The sequence below is a fragment of the Pelodiscus sinensis genome, unplaced genomic scaffold (genome assembly GCF_049634645.1).
Source record: "Pelodiscus sinensis isolate JC-2024 unplaced genomic scaffold, ASM4963464v1 ctg171, whole genome shotgun sequence".
NCBI classification, from domain to species: domain Eukaryota; kingdom Metazoa; phylum Chordata; order Testudines; family Trionychidae; genus Pelodiscus; species Pelodiscus sinensis.
This window is the reverse complement of record NW_027465970.1, coordinates 143318-163714: the sequence shown is the minus strand read 5'-3', so window position 1 is coordinate 163714 and position 20397 is coordinate 143318. Positions and strand designations below refer to the sequence as shown.

At 70.3% G+C, this 20397-nt stretch overlaps 2 protein-coding genes across 3 annotated transcripts in view; one reads left to right on the top strand and one right to left on the bottom strand.

Moving 5' to 3' along the window:
* The first annotated feature begins 4157 nt into the window (after positions 1-4157).
* RING1 (ring finger protein 1) lies at positions 4158-16404 on the top strand. Its single transcript, XM_075917429.1, is given in 8 exon segments — positions 4158-4175; positions 4177-4236; positions 4461-4610; positions 4612-4622; positions 5701-5916; positions 10404-10709; positions 14164-14332; positions 16059-16404. Coding segments are annotated over 8 exon segments (1032 nt in total). The 3' UTR covers positions 16161-16404.
* Positions 16405-19554: 3150 nt separating this feature from the next.
* VPS52 (VPS52 subunit of GARP complex) overlaps positions 19555-20397 on the bottom strand; it is a 32306-nt gene continuing 31463 nt past the window's right edge. Inside the window, exon 20 of one of the 2 annotated variants that reach the window (XM_075917450.1) lies at positions 19555-20377. In XM_075917450.1, coding sequence (XP_075773565.1) covers positions 20231-20377 — 147 coding nt within the window. In that variant the 3' untranslated portion in view covers positions 19555-20230. The remainder of the gene's footprint in view (positions 20378-20397) is intronic. The other variant, XM_075917449.1, reaches the window with a different exon arrangement.

Below are 20397 nucleotides of genomic sequence, written 5' to 3'. Positions count from 1 at the left end.
GATAATGACATCTCTGGATCTGCTGGCAATGCTCCTCTTAATGCATCCTAATATGCCATTAGCCTTCTTGGCTACAAGGGCACACTGTTGACTCATATCTAGCTTCTCATCCACTGTAACCCCCAGGTCCTTTTCTGCAGAACTACTACTTAACTGGTTGGTCCCCAGCCTGTAACTATGCTTGGGATTCTTCCGTCCCAAGTGCAGGACTCTACACTTGTCTTTGTTGAATCTCATGAGATTTCTAGTGGCCCAATCCTCCAATTTGTCTAAGTCACTCTGGACCCTATCTCTGCCCTTAAGCGTATCTACCTCTCCCCCCAGCTTAGTGTCATCTGCAAACTTGCTGAGGGTGCAATCTATCCCCTCATCCAGGTCATTAATAAAGATATTGAACAAAACCGGTCCTAGAACCGAACCTTGGGGCACTCCACTAGAAACCGACCGCCATCCTGACATCGAACCGTTGATCACTACCCGCTGGGCCCGGCCTTCTAGCCATCTTTCTATCCATCTTACCGTCCATTTATCCAATCCGCATTCCCTTAACTTGCTGGCAAGAATATCGTGGGAGACCGTATCAAAAGCCTTGCTAAAGTCAAGGTACACAACATCCACTGACTTTCCCATGTCCACTGAGCCAGTTACCTCATCATAGAAGCCAATCAGATTGGTCAAGCACGACTTGCCCTTTGTGAATCCATGCTGACTATTCCTGATCACTTTCCTCTCATTCAAGTGTCTCAAAATGGATTCCTTTAGGATCCCTTCCATGATTTTTCCAGGAACCGAGGTAAGACTGACCGGCCTATAGTTCCCTGGATCGTCCTTCTTCCCTTTTTTGAAGATGGGCACTACATTTGCCCTTTTCCAATCATCCGGGATTTCGCCCGATCTCCACGACTTTTCAAAGATAATGGCCAAAGGCAATGACATTTGCCAACTCCTTCAGTACCCTTGGGTGCATTAAGTCTGGACCATGGATTTGTGTACGTTTAGTTTTTCTAAATAGTTCCTAACCTGTTCTTTACCCACCAAGGGCTGTCCATCTTCTTCCCATCTTGCGTCGCTTAGCACAGAAGTCCAGGAGCCGACCTTGTCCGTGAATACAGAGGCAAAGAAAGCATTGAGCACTTCAGCTTTCCCTACATCCTCTGTCACTAGGTTACCTCCTTCATCCATTAGGGACTGCACACCCTCTCTGATCACCTTCTTTTTGTTGACATGCCTGTAGAAACCTTTCTTGTTATCCTTCACATCCTTAGCCAGTCGCAACTCCATTGCGCTTTCGCCTTCCTGATAACCCCCCGGCATTCTCGAACTATACATTTAAGCTCCTCCCTAGTCATTTGTCCAAGTTTCCACTTTCTGTAAGCTTCCTTTTTGTGCTTAAGTACACCAAGGATTTCCCCTGTAAGCCAATCCGGTCTCCTACCATGTTTGCCTCTCTTGCTACGTGTCGGGATGGTTTCTTTTTGTGCCTTCAATAAGGCTTCTTTAAAATACTGCCAGCTGTCCTGGACTCCTTTCCCCTTCATGTTAACATCCCAGGGGATTCTGCCCATCAGATCTCTGAGGGAGTCAAAATCTGCTTTTTGAAGTCCAAGGTGTGTATTTTACTACTCTCTTTCCTTCCTTTGGTCAGGATCCTGAAATCTACCAGCTCATGATCACTGCTTCCCAGGTTGTCACCCACCTCTACGTCCCCTATTAGTTCCTCCCTGTTTGTGAGGAGAAGGTCAAGCTGTGCACGGCCCCTGGTCGGATCCTTCAGCACTTGTACCAAGAAGTTATCCCCAACATTCTCCAAAAACTTCCTGGATTGCCTGTGTACTGCCGTATTGGTTTCCCAACAGATGTCAGGGTGATTAAAGTCCCCCATGAGAACCAGGGCCTGCGATCTGGAAGCTTCGCTCAGTTGTTCGAAGAAAGCCTCATCTACCTCATCCACCTGGTTCGGTGGCCTGTAGCAGACACCAACCACAACATCACTGCTGTTTGCTCCTTTAAACCTGACCCATAGACTTTCAACAAGTTTTTCTCCCTCTTTATACTGGAGTTCAGAGCAATCATAGTGCTCTCTACATATAGTGCAACTCCTCCTCCTTTTCTCCCCTGCTATTCTTCCTGAACAGTCTATACCCTTCCATGACAGCGCTCCAGTCATGCGAGTCATCCCACCAAGTCTCTGTTATCCCAATTAAATCATATTTCTTGGCCTGGGCCAGGGCCTCCAGTTCTTCCTGCTTGTTGCCCAGGCTTCTCGCATTAGTGTACAAACACTTCAGGTAACCAGTTGATTGCACTATCTTCTCCATTCGAAACTGGGGTCCTCCTTTCTCGCTCCTTGCTCTATGCATTTCTTCCCGGTATCTGACTTTCCCACTCCCCTCAGGGTTTTGGTCACCGTCCCCCGACGAACCTAGTTTAAAGCCCTCCTGACTTTAGGGGGCTGGGGGAGTTGGGGGTCCCTGTGGGGGGGTCGGGGGTCACATTAGGGGGCTGGGGAGTTGGGGGTCCCTGTGGGGGGGTCGGGGGTCACATTAGGGGGCTGGGGAGTTGGGGGGTCCCTGTGGGGGGGGTCGGGGGGTCACATTAGGGGCTGGGGGAGTTGGGGGTCCTGTGGGGGGTCGGGGGGTCACATTAGGGGCTGGGGGAGTTGGGGGTCCCTGTGGGGGGTCGGGGGGTCACATTAGGGGCTGGGGGAGTTGGGGGTCCCTGTGGGGGGGTCGGGGGTCACATTAGGGGGCTGGGGGAGTTGGGGGTCCCTGTGGGGGGGTCGGGGGTCACATTAGGGGGCTGGGGGAGTTGGGGGTCCCTGTGGGGGGGTCGGGGGGTCACATTAGGGGGCTGGGGGAGTTGGGGGTCCCTGTGGGGGGTCGGGGGGTCACATTAGGGGGCTGGGGAGTTGGGGGTCCCTGTGGGGGGGTCGGGGGTCACATTAGGGGGCTGGGGGAGTTGGGGGTCCCTGTGGGGGGGTCGGGGGTCACAGGGGGCTGGGGGAGTTGGGGGTCCCTGTGGGGGGGTCTCTGTCGGGGGGTTCCCCAGGATCCCCGCCCCCCCGTTCCGATTCAGAGGAGGGGGCGTGGCCGTGCAGATGACATCACTGGCTTGGGGCGGGGGGGGTGCCTGACGTCACGGGGAAGGAGGGGAGGAAGTGACGTAGATAGAGGCCCCGCCTCCCCGAAAGTGAAGGAGGAAAAAAAAAACCTTGTTTGTGTCTCGGACCCGGAGAGTCGGTGAGAGGGGGGGGGGAGACTGGGGGCGGGGTGGGGGGGGGCTGCAGGGGGGGAGACCTGGGGCGGGGTGGGGGGGGAGCTGCAGGGGGGGAGACCTGGGGGCGGGGTGGGGGGGGAGCTGCAGGGGGGGAGACCTGGGGGCGGGGTGGGGGGGGGGAGCTGCAGGGGGGGAGACCTGGGGCGGGGTGGGGGGGGGGGCTGCAGCGGGGGAGACCTGGGGGCGGGCGTGGGTGGGGGGGGGGCTGCAGCGGGGGGAGACCTGGGGGCGGGGCGTGGGGGGGGGCTGCAGCGGGGGGAGACCTGGGGGCGGGGCGTGGGGGGGGGGCTGCAGCGGGGGGAGACCTGGGGGCGGGGTGTGGGGGGGGGGCTGCAGCGGGGGGAGACCTGGGGGCGGGGTGTGGGGGGGGGGCTGCAGCGGGGGGAGACTTGGGGGCGGGGTGTGTGGGGGGGGGGCTGCCAGCGGGGGGAGACTTGTGGGGCGGGGTTGTGCGGGGGGGCGCTGCAGCGGGGGGAGACCTTGGGGGCGGGGTGTGGGGGGGGGGCTGCAGCGGGGGGAGACCTGGGGGCGGGGTGTGGGGGGGGGGGCTGCAGCAGGGGGGGAGACCTGGGGGCGGGGTGTGGGGGTGGGGGGGGCTGCAGCGGGGGTGAGACTTGGGGGCGGGGTGTGCGGGGGGGCGCTGCAGCGGGGGGGAGACTTGGGGGCGGGGTGTGTGGGGGGGGCGCTGCAGCGGGGGGACTTGGGGGCAGGGGTGTGGGGGGCTGCAGCTGGGGGAGACCTGAGGCTGGGGGGGGATCCAGACAGGGCTCCAGGGGCTGCCCCGGGGGGCTCCCTGGCTACCCCCATTTCTGGCCGCTGCCCATTCATCTGGCTCACCCCCTTCAGCTTCCCCTAGATCAGCGCCTGGCCCCCCCGCTGCCATGGCGACCCCAGCCAATGGCCCAGAGCGCCAGCAAGACCTGGGAGCTGAGTCTGTACGAGCTGCACCGCACCCCCCAGGTGAGAGACGTGGGGCGACAACGGGCTTGTGGGCAGGGGCCTTGGATGGGCCCCTTGCTTTGATTTGGTGGGGGGGGGGGCACCAGACTGGGGCGGGGGCTGGTGTTGGAGGCAGACACCAGGATGGGAGGGGGACACTGGGCTGAGGCCGGGGGGGGGCTGGCCTGGGAGGGGGACACTGGGGGGCTGGCCTGGAGGTGCCCTGGCTCTCACCCCCCCGGCAGGAGGCCATCATGGACAGCACGGAGATCGCGGTGTCCCCGCGCAGCCTGCACAGCGAGCTGATGTGCCCCATCTGCCTGGACATGCTGAAGAACACCATGACCACCAAGGAGTGTCTGCACCGCTTCTGCGCCGACTGCATCGTCACCGCCCCTGCGCAGCGGGTACCGGGCAAGGGGGGGGCAGGTAGTGGGGTTGGAAGGGCTCCAGGGACTCTGCGGGGACGGGGGGGCCTGCGGGGACGGGGTGGCGGAGACGGGGGGGGCCTGCAGGGATGGGGCGGCGGAGACGGGGGGGCCTGCGGGGACGGGCCGGCGGGGACGGGGGGGCCTGCGGGGACGGGCCGACGGGGACGGGGGGGCCTGCTGGGGACGGGGCGGCGGGGACGGGGGGGCCTGCGGGGACGGGGGGACCTGCGGGGACGGGGCGGCGGAGACGGGGGGGGCCTGCAGGGACGGGACGGGGGGCCTGCGGGGACGGGACGGCGGAGACGGGGGGGGCCTGCGGGGACGGGGGGGGCCTGCGGGGACGGGGGCGGCGGAGACGGGGGGGCCTGCAGGGACGGGCGGCGGGGACGGGGGGGCCTGCGGGGACGGGCCGGCGGGGACGGGGGGGCCTGCGGGGACGGGGCGGCGGGGACGGGGGGGCCTGCGGGGACGGGGCGGCGGGGACGGGGGGGCCTGCAGGGACGGGCAGCGGAGACGGGGGGGCCTGCGGGGATGGGCTGGCGGAGACGGGGGGGCCTGCGGGGACGGGGCGGCGGAGATGGGGGGGGCCTGCGGGGACGGGGGGGCCTGCGGGGACGGGGCGGCGGAGACGGGGGGGCCTGCGGGGACGGGGCGGCGGAGACGGGGGGGCCTGCGGGGACGGGGGGGCCTGCGGGGACAGGCCGGCGGGGACGGGGGGGCCTGCGGGGACGGGGCGGGCGGGGACGGGGGGGCCTGCGGGGACGGGCCGCGGCGGGGGACGGGGGGGCCTGCGGGGACGGGGCGGCGGAGACGGGGGGGCCTGCGGGGACGGGGGGGCCTGCGGGGACGGGGGGGTGGCAGGGACGGGGGCCTGCGGGGACGGGGCGGCAGGGACGGGGGCCTGCGGGGACAGGGCTGGAGCAGGGTCAGACGGGTTGTGGGCTCCGCAGGGCGCATTGGGGGGTTCTGTGGGGTGGGGAGCTGGGGGAAGGTCGGGTAGGCCAGGGGGTGGGGTGGCCCAGCCAGGGTGTGACCCTCCCCGCCCCCCGTGCAGGAACAAGGAGTGCCCCACCTGCCGGAAGAAGCTGGTCTCCAAGCGCTCGCTCCGCCCCGACCCCAATTTCGACGCCCTCATCTCCAAGATCTACCCGAGCCGGGACGAGTACGAGGCCCACCAGGACCGGGTGCTGGCCAAGCTCAGCCGCCTGCACAACCAGCAGGCCCTGAGCAGCAGCATCGAGGAGGGGCTCCGCATGCAGGCCATGCACAGGTGAGGGGGAGGGGCCTCCGCATGCAGGCCATGCGCAGGCGAGGGGGAGGGGCTCCGCGTGCAGGCCATGCGCAGGTGAGGGGGAGGGGCTCCGCATGCAGGCCATGCACAGGTGAGGGGGAGGGGCTCCGCATGCAGGCCATGCACAGGTGAGGGGGAGGGGCTCCGCGTGCGGGCCATGCACAGGTGAGGGGGAGGGGCTCCGCATGCAGGCCATGCACAGGCGAGGGGGAGGGGCTCCGCGTGCGGCCCATGCGCAGGCGAGGGGGAGGGGCTCCGCGTGCAGCCATGCGCAGGTGAGGGGGAGGGGCTCCGCATGCAGGCCATGCACAGGTGAGGGGGAGGGGCTCCGCATGCAGGCCATGCACAGGTGAGGGGGAGGGGCTCCGCGTGCGGGCCATGCACAGGTGAGGGGGAGGGGCTCCGCATGCGGGCCATGCACAGGCGAGGGGGAGGGGCTCCGCATGCAGGCCATGCACAGGTGAGGGGGAGGGGCTCCGCGTGCAGGCCATGCGCAGGTGAGGGGGAGGGGGCTCCGCATGCAGGCCATGCACAGGTGAGGGGGAGGGGCTCCGCATGCAGGCCATGCACAGGTGAGGGGGAGGGGGCTCCGCGTGCGGGCCATGCACAGGTGAGGGGGAGGGGCTCCGCATGCGGGCCATGCACAGGCGAGGGGGAGGGGCTCCGCATGCAGGCCATGCACAGGCGAGGGGGAGGGGCTCCGCGTGCGGGCCATGCACAGGCGAGGGGGGAGGGGCTCCGCGTGCGGGCCATGCACAGGCGAGGGGGAGGGGCTCCGCGTGCGGGCCATGCACAGGCGAGGGGGGAGGGGCTCCGCGTGCGGGCCATGCGCAGGCGAGGGGGAGGGGCTCCGCGTGCGGGCCATGCGCAGGTGAGGGGGGAGGGGCTCCGCGTGCGGGCCATGCGCAGGCGAGGGGGAGGGGCTCCGCATGCAGGCCATGCACAGGCGAGGGGGAGGGGCCTCCGCATGCAGGCCATGCACAGGTGAGGGGGAGGGGCTCCGCATGCAGGCCATGCACAGGCGAGGGGGAGGGGGCTCCGCATGCAGGCCATGCACAGGCGAGGGGGGAGGGGCTCCGCATGCAGGCCATGCACAGGCGAGGGGGAGGGGCTCCGCATGCAGGCCATGCACAGGCGAGGGGGAGGGGCTCCGCATGCAGGCCATGCACAGGCGAGGGGGAGGGGCTCCGCATGCAGGGCCATGCACAGGCTGAGGGGGAGGGGCCTCCGCATGCGGGCCATGCACAGGTGAGGGGGAGGGGCTCCGCGTGCGGGCCATGCACAGGTGAGGGGGAGGGGCTCCGCGTGCAGGCCATGCGCAGGTGAGGGGGAGGGGCTCCGCGTGCGGGCCATGCGCAGGTGAGGGGGAGGGGCTCCGCGTGCGGGCCATGCGCAGGCGAGGGGGAGGGGCTCCGCGTGCGGGCCATGCGCAGGCGAGGGGGAGGGGCTCCGCGTGCGGGCCATGCGCAGGCGAGAGAGGGGAGGGGCTCCGCGTGCGGGCCATTGCGCAGGCGAGGGGGAGGGGCTCCGCGTGCGGGCCATGCGCAGTAGCGAGGAGGGGAGGGGCTCCGCGTGCGGGCCATGCGCAGGCGAGGGGGAGGGGCTCCGCTGTGCGGGCCATGCGCAGGCGAGGGGGAGGGGGCTCCGCGGTGCGGGCCATGCGCAGGCGAGGGGGAGGGGGCTCCGCGTGCGGGCCATGCGCAGGGCGAGGGGGGAGGGCTCCGCGTGCGGGCCATGCGCAGGCGAGGGGGAGGGGCTCCGCGTGCGGGCCATGCGCAGGCGAGGGGGAGGGGGCTCCGCGTGCGGGCCATGCGCAGGCGAGGGGGAGGGGCTCCGCGTGCGGGGCCCCGCGCAGGCGAGGGGGAGGGGCTCCGCGTGCGGGCCCGCGCAGGCGAGGGGGGAGGGCTCCGCGTTGCGGGCCCCGCGCAGGCGAGGGGGAGGGGCTCCGCGTGCGGGCCCCGCGCAGGCGAGGGGGGAGGGGCTCCGCGTGCGGGCCCCGCGCAGGCGAGGGGGAGGGGGCTCCGCGTGCGGGCCCCGCGCAGGCGAGGGGGAGGGGGCTCCGCGTGCGGGGCCCCCGCGCAGGCGAGGGGGAGGGGGCTCCGCGTGCGGGCCCCGCGAGGGGGAGGGGGCTCCGCGTGCGGGCCCCGCGCAGGCGAGGGGGAGGGGCTCCGCGTGCGGGCCCCGCACAGGCGAGTGCTGGGTCCCAGGCTGACTTTGTGGCTGCTGGGAGCTGGGAAATGCCTGGGGGTCTCCCTGGTGCTTTGTGCAGGGGAACCAGGGTGTCACTTTGCTGCCTCTAGTGTAACTGTGGGCCCCCCCCCTCCTGCCAGCGCCCTCCCCCCTCCCCGTGCTGGCGGTGGACGTGGGATAACTAGACACGGTCTCGCAGGATCTTCTCACTAAACTAGGGAAATGCAACCTAGACGGGGCCTCTGTCAGGTGGGTGCAGAGCTGGCGGGAGAACCGTTCTCAGACACTCGTTATTCACGGTTCACAATCCTGCTGCAAGGGCAGAGCAAGGGGGCTCCCAGGGTCTGTTCTGGGCCCGGCTCTGTTCAGTATCTTCACCAGCGATTTCGCTATCGGCACAGCGAGGACACGTGTTAAGTTTGCAGCTGATCCAAGCTGGGAGGGTTGCGGGGGCTTCGGAGGACGGGTCAGAATTCGAACTGATCTGAACAAGCTGGAGAAACGGTCTGAGGCAGTAGGTTGAAGTTGAATAAGGACCAATGCGAAGTGCTCCGTGGAGGAAGGAACAATCCGTCACACACAGAATGGGAAGCGACGGCCAAGGAGGGAGAACTGCAGGACGAGATCGAGGGCTCAGAGTGGACCACTAGCTAAATAGGAGCCAACAGTGCGATGCATGAACGGTCGTGTTGTGAGCCAGACACAAGGGTACGTCTCAACTACATGGATCCGTCGACGGAGCCGTGCAGATTTGTTTGTTCGGCAAAGGGAAATGAAGCCGCAATTTAAATAATCGCGACTTCATTTAAATTTAAATGGCTGCCGTGTTCTGCCCGATCAGCTGCTTGTCGGCAGATCGGCGCAGTCTGGACGCTCCCCTGTTGACCTGAAAGCCCTTTATCGACCTCCCCGGTAAACCTCATCCCACGAGGCATAATGGGGAGGTCGATAAAGGGCTCTCGGGTCGGCGGGAGCGTCCAGACTAGCTGATCAGCTGTTTGTCGGCTCAGTGCAGCAGCCATTTAAATTGAAATGAAGCTGCGATTATTTAAATCACAGGTTCACTTCCCTCTGCCGATCAGCCTCATCTACACGGCTCCATCGACGGAGCCCTGTAGTTTAGACACGCGCAAGGAGTCGTCTGCCGCTCTGCTCTGCACTGGGTAGGTCCTATTGGCGTGTGAGGGGAGGCTGAAGGAATCGGGCTTGTTTAGTTTGGAAAGGAGAAGACTGAGGGGGACATGAGAGCAGTGTCACAAGGAGGCAGGAGAAAAATGGTTCTCCCTGGCCTCTGAGGATAGAACAAGAAGCAATGGGCCTAAACTGCAGCCAGGGAGATTGAGGTTGGACACTGGGGCTGTGTCTAGACTGGCACGTTTTTCTGCAAAATCATCTGATTTTATAGAAAAACTTGCAGCTGTCTGCACTGGCCGCTTGAATTCCGGAAAAGCAACCGACGAGCTCATGGAAAATCGTCAGAGCTTTTCCGGAAATACTGTGCTGCTCCTGTTTGCGCAAAAAGTCTTTTTCCGAAAGACTGTGCGCAAAAGGGCCGGTGTAGACAGCACAGGACTGTTTTCCGCAAAAAAGCCCCTCTCGTGAAAATGGCGATCGGGGCTTTTTTGCGGAAAACCACGTCTAGATTGGCCACGGACGCTTTTCCGCAAAAAGCACTTTTGTCCTGCCAATCTAGACGCGCTTTCTCCAAAAATGCTTTTAACGGAAAACTTTTCCATTAAAAGCATTTCCGGAAAATCCTGCCAGTGTCGACGCAGCCCAGGGGTATGTCTAGACTACATGCCTCTGCCAGCAGACATACCGACATGGTCAGTAAAGCTGGGATTTAAATATCCCCTGCTTATTTAAAATAGAAATGGCCGCCACGTCGTGCCCGCTCCGCTGATCGTGGGTGCAGCGCGCGAGTGAAGACGCGGATCGGTCGGCAGGGAAAGCCTTTGTCGCCTGCTCCTGTAAACCTCGTTCCATGTGTCGGTCTGTCTAGTTCACATGGCTCTGTCTAGAGCCGACACACGTCCTGCCTGTCGGGGTCAGACACTGGAATGAATTGCCCGGGGGGTGTGGAATCCCCATCCCTGGAGATGTTGAGGAGCAGGCTGGACACACCCCGGTCAGGGGTTTTCTTGGTGCTGGGTCCTGCCAGGAGGGCAGGTGTCTGGACTTGGTGCCGCTCGAGGTCCCTGCCCGTCTTAGTGCCCTAGGATTCTAGGATAACCCCCTTCCCCTGGCTTAACCCCCCCTTTTCCTCCCCCCACCAGGGCACAGCGGGTGCGGAAGCTGCACCAGGAGTCAGACAACACCACGTTCAGCGGGGGGGAAGACAACTGCGACAGCCGGTCCCACCTGAGCAACGCCTCCGCCCCCAGCCACCCCGAGGCCGGCCCCAGCCGCAAGCGCTCGCGGGCCTCCGACGACTCGGGCCCCGAGCCCGACCCGGAGACCTCGCACGACGGGGGCGGCCGCGGGACCCCCGAGCCGGGCGCCGAGCCGGGCAGCAGCGAGATCGAGCTGGTCTTCCGCCCCCACCCCGTGCTGGTGGAGAAGGGGGAGTATTCCCAGACCAGGTGAGAGCAGCCCCTGCCCTCTGCGGCCCCCTCCACCCCCAGAGACCCCCTGCGCCCCCAGACAACCCCCTGCCCTCTGCGGCCCCTCCCTTCCTGCGCCCCCAGACAACCCCCTGCCCTCTGCGGCCCCCTCCACCCCCAGAGACCCCCCCTGCGCCCCCAGACAACCCCCTGCCCTCCGCGGCCTCTCCGTTCCTGCGCCCCCAGACAACCCCCTGCCCTCTGCGGCCCCTCCACCCCCAGAGACCCCCTGCGCCCCCCAGACAACCCCCTGCCCTCCGCGGCCTCTCCGTTCCTGCGCCCCCAGACAACCCCCTGCCCTCTGCGGCCCCTCCCTTCCTGCGCCCCCAGACAACCCCCTGCCCTCCGCGGCCCCTCCACCCCCAGAGACCCCCTGCGCCCCCAGACAACCCCCTGCCCTCCGCGGCCCCTCCACCCCCAGAGACCCCCTGCGCCCCCAGACAACCCCCTGCCCTCTGCGGCCCCTCCACCCCCAGAGACCCCCTGCGCCCACAGACAACCCCCTGTCCTCCGCGGCCCCTCCACCCCCAGAGACCCCCTGCGCCCCCAGACAACCCCCTGCCCTCTGCGGCCCCTCCACCCCCAGAGACCCCCTGCGCCTCCAGACAACCCCCTGCCCTCCGCGGCCTCTCCACCCCCAGAGACCCCCTGCGCCTCCAGACAACCCCCTGCCCTCTGCGGCCCCTCCACCCCCAGAGACCCTCTGCGCCCCCAGACAACCCCCTGCCCTCCGCGGCCCCTCCACCCCCAGAGACCCCCTGCGCCTCCAGACAACCCCCTGCCCTCTGCGGCCCCTCCCTTCCTGCGCCCCCAGACAACCCCCTGCCCTCCGCGGCCCCTCCACCCCCAGAGACGCCCTGCGCCCCCAGACAACCCCCTGCCCTCTGCGGCCCCTCCACCCCCAGAGACCCCCTGCGCCCCCAGACAACCCCCTGCCCTCTGCGGCCCCTCCACCCCCAGAGACCCCCTGCGCCCCCAGACAACCCCCTGCCCTCTGCGGCCCCTCCACCCCCAGAGACCCCCTGCGCCCCCAGACAACCCCCTGCCCTCCGCGGCCCCTCCACCCCCAGAGACCCCCTGCGCCCCCAGACAACCCCCTGCCCTCCGCGGCCCCTCCCTTCCTGCGCCCCCAGACAACCCCCTGCCCTCCGCGGCCCCTCCCTTCCTGCGCCCCCAGACAACCCCCTGCCCTCCGCGGCCCCTCCCTTCCTGCGCCCCCAGACAACCCCCTGCCCTCCGCGGCCCCTCCCTTCCTGCGCCCCCAGACAACCCCCTGCCCTCCGCGGCCCCTCCACCCCCAGAGACCCCCTGCGCCTCCAGACAACCCCCTGCCCTCCGCGGCCCCTCCCTTCCTGCGCCCCCAGACAACCCCCTGCCCTCCGCGGCCCCTCCCTTCCTGCGCCCCCAGACAACCCCCTGCCCTCTGCGGCCCCTCCACCCCCAGAGACCCCCTGCGCCCCCAGACAACCCCCTGCCCTCCGCGGCCCCTCCACCCCCAGAGACCCCCTGCGCCCCCAGACAACCCCCTGCACTCTGCGGCCCCTCCACCCCCAGAGACCCCCCTGCGCCCACAGACAACCCCCTGTCCTCCGCGGCCCCTCCACCCCCAGAGACCCCCTGCGCCTCCAGACAACCCCCTGCCCTCTGCGGCCCCTCCCTTCCTGCGCCCCCAGACAACCCCCTGCCCTCCGCGGCCCCTCCCTTCCTGCGCCCCTAGACAACCCCCTGCCCTCTGCGGCCCCTTCACCCCCAGAGACCCCCTGCGCCCCCAGACAACCCCCTGCCCTCCGCGGCCCCTCCCTTCCTGCGCCTCCAGACAACCCCCTGCCCTCCGCGGCCCCTCCCTTCCTGCGCCTCCAGACAACCCCCTGCCCTCCGCGGCCCCTCCCTTCCTGCGCCTCCAGACAACCCCCTGCCCTCCGCGGCCCCTCCACCCCCAGAGACCCCCCCTGCGCCCCCAGACAACCCCCTGCCCTCCGCGGCCCCTCCACCCCCAGAGACCCCCTGCGCCCCCAGACAACCCCCTGCCCTCCGCGGCCTCTCCACCCCCAGAGACCTCCTGCGCCCCCAGACAACCCCCTGCCCTCCGCGGCCCCTCCCTGCGCCCCCAGACAACCCCCTGCCCTCCGCGGCCCCTCCACTCCCAGAGACCCCCTGCGCCCCCAGACAACCCCCTGCCCTCCGCGGCCCCTCCCTTCCTGCGCTTCCAGACAACCCCCTGCCCTCCGCGGCCCCTCCACCCCCAGAGACCCCCTGCGCCCCCAGACAACCCCCTGCCCTCCACGGCCCCTCCACCCCCAGAGACCCCCTGCGCCCCCAGACAACCCCCTGCCCTCCGTGGCCTCTCCACCCCCAGAGACCCCCCCTGCGCCCCCAGACAACCCCCTGCGCCCCCAGACAACCCCCTGCCCTCCGCGGCCCCTCCGTTCCTGCACCTCCCCCCTGCCGTCCGTGGCCCCTCTGTTGCTGCACCTCCTCCCTGCCATCCGCGGCCCCAGACAACCCCCTGCCCTCCGCAGCCCCTCCCTTCCTGCGCCCCCAGACAACCCCCTGCCCTCCGCGGCCCCTCCCTTCCTGCGCCCCCAGACAACCCCCTGCCCTCCGCGGCCCCTCCCTTCCTGCGCCCCCAGACAACCCCCTGCCCTCCGCGGCCCCTCCCTTCCTGCGCCCCCAGACAACCCCCTGCCCTCCGCGGCCCCTCCCTTCCTCCGCCCCCAGACAACCCCCTGCCCTCTGCGGCCCCTCCGTTCCTGCACCTCCCCCCTGCCGTCCGTGGCCCCTCTGTTGCTTCCTCCCTGCCATCCGCGGCCCCAGACAACCCCCTGCCCTCCGCGGCCCCTCCCTTCCCTGCGCCCCCAGACAACCCCCTGCCCTCCGCGGCCCCTCCCTTCCTGCGCCCCCAGACAACCCCCTGCCCTCCGCGGCCCCTCCCTTCCTGCGCCCCCAGACAACCCCCTGCCCTCCGCGGCCCCTCCCTTCCTGCGCCCCCAGACAACCCCCTGCCCTCCGCGGCCCCTCCCTTCCTGCGCCCCCAGACAACCCCCTGCCCTCCGCGGCCCCTCCCTTCCTGCACCCCCAGACAACCCCCTGCCCTCTGCGGCCCCTCTGTTCCTGCATCACCCTCTGCGCCTCCAAACAAGCCCCTTGCGCCTCCGTGGACCCTCCATTCCTCTAGCTCCCCCAGACCAGCCCCCCTGCACCTCCATGAGCCCTTCATTCCTCCATCTCCCCTGCACCGAAACCAGCCCCCCCAAGCCTCTGTGAACCCTCCGAACCCCGCTGTCGTGTGTCCCCTAGAGCTCTGCCCCCCCCCCCACCCATTGCTTCCCTTCCCCGGCCTCTGCAGGGCCATGTCCCCTCCCCTTGCCTGATGGGGGGGCCCCCCAGTGTGAAAACCCAGCCCCACCCCCCTCACCCTGCCCCGTGCCCGCAGGTACGTGAAGACGACAGCCAACGCCACGGTGGATCACCTCTCCAAGTACCTGGCCCTGCGCATCGCGCTGGAAGAGACGCCAGCCCCGGGCCCCGAGGCCCCCGGCCTGGAGGACGTGAGTGAGAAGCAATACACGATCTACATCACCACGGCCGGGGGGCCCTTCACGGTATGGGGCCGGGATGCCGCGCCGGGCGGGGGGGACAGACTGGGATGGCCCCAGGGCGGCGCTAGGGGGTGGGGGCAGTGGGGGCTCTCCCCTCCCACTCGGGGTTGCCCCAGGGCGGCGCTAGGGGGCGGGGCAGTGGGGGCTCTCCCCTCCCACTCGGGGCTGCCCCAGGGCGGCGCTAGGGGGCGGGGGCAGTGGGGGCTCTCCCCTCCCACTCGGGGCTGCCCCAGGGCGGCGCTAGGGGGCGGGGCAGTGGGGGCTGCCCCAGGGCGGCGCCAGGGGGCGGAGGCAGTGGGGGCCCTCCCCTCCCACTCGGGGGCTGCCCCAGGGGCGGCGCTAGGGGGCGGGGGGCAGTGGGGGCCCTCCCCTCCCACTCGGGGCTGCCCCAGGGCGGCGCTAGGGGGCGGGGGCAGTGGGGGCCCTCCCCTCCCACTCGGGGCTGCCCCAGGGCGGCGCTAGGGGGCGGGGCAGTGGGGGCTGCCCCAGGGCGGCGCTAGGGGGCAGGGGCAGTGGGGGCTCTCCCCTCCCACTCGGGGCTGCCTCAGGGCGGCGCTAGGGGGCGGGGCAGTGGGGGCTGCCCCAGGGCGGCGCTAGGGGGCGGGGCAGTGGGGGCTGCCCCAGGGCGGCGCTAGGGGGCGGGGCAGTGGGGGCTGCCCCAGGGCGGCGCTAGGGGGCGGGGCAGTGGGGGCTCTCCCCTCCCACTCGGGGCTGCCCCAGGGCGGCGCTAGGGGGTGGGGCAGTGGGGGCTGCCCCAGGGCGGCGCTAGGGGGCGGGGCAGTGGGGGCTCTCCCCTCCCACTCGGGGCTGCCCCAGGGCGGCGCTAGGGGGCGGGGCAGTGGGGGCTCTCCCCTCCCACTCGGGGCTGCCTCAGGGCGGCGCTAGGGAGCGGGGCAGTGGGGCTCTCCCCTCCCACTCGGGGCTGCCCCAGGGCGGCGCTAGGGGGCGGGGCAGTGGGGGCTGCCCAGGGCGGTGCTAGGGGGCGGGGCAGTGGGGGCTCTCCCCTCCCACTCGGGGCTGCCTCAGGGCGGCGCTAGGGGGCGGGGCAGTGGGGGCTGCCCCAGGGCGGTGCTAGGGGGCGGGGCAGTGGGGGCTGCCTCAGGGCGGTGCTAGGGGGTGGGGCAGTGGGGGCTCTCCCCTCCCACTCGGGGCTGCCTCAGGGCGGCGCTAGGGGGCGGGGCAGTGGGGGCTGCCCCAGGGCGGCGCTAGGGGGCGGGGGCAGTGGGGGCCCTCCCCTCCCACTCGGGGCTGCCCCAGGGCGGCGCTAGGGGGCGGGGCAGTGGGGGCTGCCCCAGGGCGGCGCTAGGGGGCAGGGGCAGTGGGGGCCCTCCCCTCCCACTCGGGGCTGCCCCAGGGCGGCGCTAGGGGGCGGGGGGCAGTGGGGGCTCTCCCCTCCCACTCGGGGCTGCCCCAGGGCGGCGCTAGGGGGCAGGGCAGTGGGGGCTGCCCCAGGGCGGCGCTAGGGGGCGGGGCAGTGGGGGCTCTCCCCTCCCACTCGGGGCTGCCCCAGGGCGGCGCTAGGGGGTGGGGCAGTGGGGGCTGCCCCAGGGCGGCGCTAGGGGGTGGGGCAGTGGGGGCTGCCCCAGGGCGGCGCTAGGGGGCGGGGGCAGTGGGGGCTCTCCCCTCCCACTCGGGGCTGCGCCCAGGGCGGCGCTAGGGGGCGGGGCAGTGGGGGCTGCCCCATGGCGAGGCAGGCCCCCCCACTACGGCGGTCTGTCTCTCCCCGCAGACCCTGAATGGCTCCCTGACGCTAGAGCTGGTGAACGAGAAGTTCTGGAAGGCCAGCAAGCCCCTGGAGCTGTACTACGCCCCCACCAAGGAGCAGAAGTAGGGGGGCTCCGCTGGCTGGGACTGCAGGAGGCCACCCCCCCGCCCTGGAGACGGGCCCCACGGCTGGAGGCTGGAGCCAGCCGGGCCCCTCCTCTGCGATGGAAGCGCCCCCCCACAGGGCGTGCGCCTGCCAGGACAGACACTGGGGGGGCCCCCCCGACTCTGCTCTGGGCCCCACCCCGGGCTGGGGGTCCCGGCTGCTGCGGGGTCTGCGACGCGCATTAAGGCATTTGGGTCTCTTTGCAGTATCGGCTTCTGAGTGTCTTGGGGGTGGGGCCCCCGTCTTCCACAGCTGGGCTGGGGCCCCCAGAGCCAGAACCCGGGGGTGGGGCCCCCGTCTTCCCACAGCTGGGCTGGGGCCCCCAGAGCCAGAACCCGGGGGGTGGGGCCCCCGTCTTCCCACAGCTGGGCTGGGGCCCCAGAGCCAGAACCGAGGGGTGGGGCCCCCCGTCTTCCCACAGCTGGGCTGGGGCCCCCAGAGCCAGAACCCGGGGGTGGGGCCCCCCGTCTTCCCACAGCTGGGCTGGGGCCCCCAGAGCCAGAACCCGGGGGTGGGGCCCCCGTCTTCCCACAGCTGGGCTGGGGCCCCCAGAGCCAGAACCCGGGGGTGGGGCCCCGTCTTCCCACAGCTGGGCTGGCTGCCCCCAGAGCCAGAACCCGGGGGTGGGGCCCCCGTCTTCCCACAGCTGGGCTGGGGCCCCCGTCTTCCCCACAGCTGGGCTGGCTGCCCCCAGAGCCAGAACCCGGGGGGTGGGGCCCCCGTCTTCCCACAGCTGGGCTGGGGCCCCCAGAGCCAGAACCCGGGGGGTGGGGCCCCCGTCTTCCCACAGCTGGGCTGGGGCCCCCAGAGCCAGAACCGAGGGGTGGGGCCCCCGTCTTCCCACAGCTGGGCTGGGGCCCCCAGAGCCAGAACCCGGGGGTGGGGCCCCCGTCTTCCCACAGCTGGGCTGGGGCCCCCAGAGCCAGAACCCGGGGGTGGGGCCCCGTCTTCCCACAGCTGGGCTGGCTGCCCCCAGAGCCAGAACCCGGGGGTGGGGCCCCCGTCTTCCCACAGCTGGGCTGGGGCCCCCGTCTTCCCACAGCTGGGCTGGCTGCCCCCAGAGCCAGAACCCGGGGGGTGGGGCCCCCGTCTTCCCACAGCTGGGCTGGGGCCCCCAGAGCCAGAACCCGGGGGGTGGGGCCCCCGTCTTCCCACAGCTGGGCTGGGGCCCCCAGAGCCAGAACCGAGGGGTGGGGCCCCCGTCTTCCCACAGCTGGGCTGGGGCCCCCAGAGCCAGAACCCGGGGGGTGGGGCCCCCGTCTTCCCACAGCTGGGCTGGGGCCCCCAGAGCCAGAACCGAGGGGTGGGGCCCCCGTCTTCCCACAGCTGGGCTGGGGCCCCCAGAGCCAGAACCCGGGGGGTGGGGCCCCCGTCTTCCCACAGCTGGGCTGGGGCCCCCAGAGCCAGAACCCGGGGGTGGGGCCCCCGTCTTCCCACAGCTGGGCTGGGGCCCCCAGAGCCAGAACCGAGGGGTGGGGCCCCCGTCTTCCCACAGCTGGGCTGGGGCCCCCAGAGCCAGAACCGAGGGGTGGGGCCCCCGTCTTCCCACAGCTGGGCTGGGGCCCCCAGAGCCAGAACCGAGGGGTGGGGCCCCCGTCTTCCCACAGCTGGGCTGGGGCCCCCAGAGCCAGAACCCGGGGGGTGGGGCCCCGTCTTCCCACAGCTGGGCTGGGGCCCCCAGAGCCAGAACCCGGGGGGTGGGGCCCCCGTCTTCCCACAGCTGGGCTGGGGCCCCCAGAGCCAGAACTCGGGGGTGGGGCCCCCATCTTCCCACAGCTGGGCTGGGGCCCCCATCTTCCCACAGCTGGGCTGGCTGCCCCCAGAGCCAGAACCCGGGGGTGGGGCCCCCGTCTTCCCACAGCTGGGCTGGGGCCCCCGTCTTCCCACAGCTGGGCTGGGGCCCCCAGAGCCAGAACGTGGGGGTGGGGCCCCCGTCTTCCCACAGCTGGGCTGGCTGCCCCCAGAGCCAGAACCCGGGGGTGGGGCCCCCGTCTTCCCACAGCTGGGCTGGCTGCCCCCAGAGCCAGAACCCGGGGGGTGGGGCCCCGTCTTCCCACAGCTGGGCTGGGGCCCCCGTCTTCCCACAGCTGGGCTGGGGCCCCCAGAGCCAGAACGTGGGGGTGGGGCCCCCGTCTTCCCACAGCTGGGCTGGCTGCCCCCAGAGCCAGAACCCGGGGGTGGGGCCCCCGTCTTCCCACAGCTGGGCTGGCTGCCCCCAGAGCCAGAACCCGGGGGGTGGGGCCCCGTCTTCCCACAGCTGGGCTGGGGCCCCCGTCTTCCCACAGCTGGGCTGGGGCCCCCAGAGCCAGAACGTGGGGGTGGGGCCCCCGTCTTCCCACAGCTGGGCTGGCTGCCCCCAGAGCCAGAACCCGGGGGTGGGGCCCCCGTCTTCCCACAGCTGGGCTGGCTGCCCCCAGAGCCAGAACTCGGGGGTGGGGCCCCCGTCTTCCCACAGCTGGGCTGGCTGCCCCCAGAGCCAGAACCCGGGGGTGGGACCCCCGTCTTCCCACAGCTGGGCTGGCTGCCCCCAGAGCCAGAACCCGGGGCTGGGGCCCCCGTCTTCCCACAGCTGGGCTGGGGCCCCCAGAGCCAGAACCCGGGGGGTGGGGCCCCCGTCTTCCCACAGCTGGGCTGGCTGCCCCCAGAGCCAGAACCCGGGGGGTGGGGCCCCGTCTTCCCACAGCTGGGCTGGCTGCCCCCAGAGCCAGAACCCGGGGGGTGGGGCCCCGTCTTCCCACAGCTGGGCTGGGGCCCCCAGAGCCAGAACCCGGGGGGTGGGGCCCCCGTCTTCCCACAGCTGGGCTGGCTGCCCCCAGAGCCAGAACCCGGGGGGTGGGGCCCCGTCTTCCCACAGCTGGGCTGGGGCCCCCAGAGCCAGAACCCGGGGGGTGGGGCCCCCGTCTTCCCACAGCTGGGCTGGGGCCCCCGTCTTCCCACAGCTGGGCTGGCTGCCCCCAGAGCCAGAACCCGGGGGTGGGGCCCCCGTCTTCCCACAGCTGGGCTGGCTGCCCCCAGAGCCAGAACCCAGGTGTCCTGCCCCCCCCCCCCTCCCTGAGCAGGGAGAGAACCCAGCTCTATGTCCCCCCACCACTGCCACCGCCACACTGGGCGAGTACCCAGGCTAGGGGCTCCCCCTGGGTTGGGGGCAGGGCACGAGGCCGGGCGGGAGGCAGGGGACTTGCCCCCGGTGCTGGGGCCTCCCTGCTGCTCCCCCAAACACGGGGGGCCCACACAGAGCTGGGGCGCAGCAGCAGTTTATTGTCACTGAACAAAGCCAGACGCACAAACAGCCCCCGGGGTGGAGAGAAAGAACCCAACCCCCCCCCCCCCCCATCGGGGGAGCCAGCGCAGCGGGGGGGGGGGGGGGGGGGCGTCCTCGCAGCCTGAACCACCCCAGCGTGTGGGACTGATCCCAGGGTTCCAGCAGTGCCGGGGGGGGGGGGGGGGGGACCCAAGGAGCTTCCATGCCCCATTGCAGGTAGGGGGATGGGGGGGCAGTGCTGACCCCCCAGCACCCGCTGTATTGGCCTCCCCGTCCATACCAGGGAAGGGGGCCACAGGCTGGTGCAGGTGCCCCAGTGGCGATAGGGGGACAGATACTGGGGGGTCCACGCCAGCCGATCGGGGTGGGACAGGCCGGGCAGACCCCCAGTGTCTCTGGGGGGGGACGGGTGGGTGCAGGTGCCCCAGTGGCGATAGGGGGACAGATACTGGGGGGTCCACGCCAGCCGATGGGGGTGGGACAGGCCGGGCAGACCCCCAGTGTCTCGGGGGGGGGGGGACGGGTGGGTGCAGGTGCCCCAGTGGCGATAGGGGGACAGATACTGGGGGGTCCACGCCAGCCGATGGGGGTGGGACAGGCCGGGCAGACCCCCAGTGTCTCGGGGGGGGACGGACGGGTGGGTGCAGGTGCCCCAGTGGCGATAGGGGGACAGATACTGGGGGGTCCACGCCAGCCGATGGGGGTGGGACAGGCCGGGCAGACCCCCAGTGTCTCTGGGGGGGGGACGGGCGGGCGCAGAGCCCCCAGCCTAGAAGTTGGGCTTGTGTTTCTTCAGCTCCACCATGAGGTGGTGGATGTTGATGAGCTCGGCGCGGGCGGGCAGGGCTCGCAGGGCGGGCTGGGCCAGCACCTTGTGGAAGCGGTGGTAGTACTGGATCAGCTGGGTCAGCGCCCCCTGCGGGCAGAGAGGGCGGT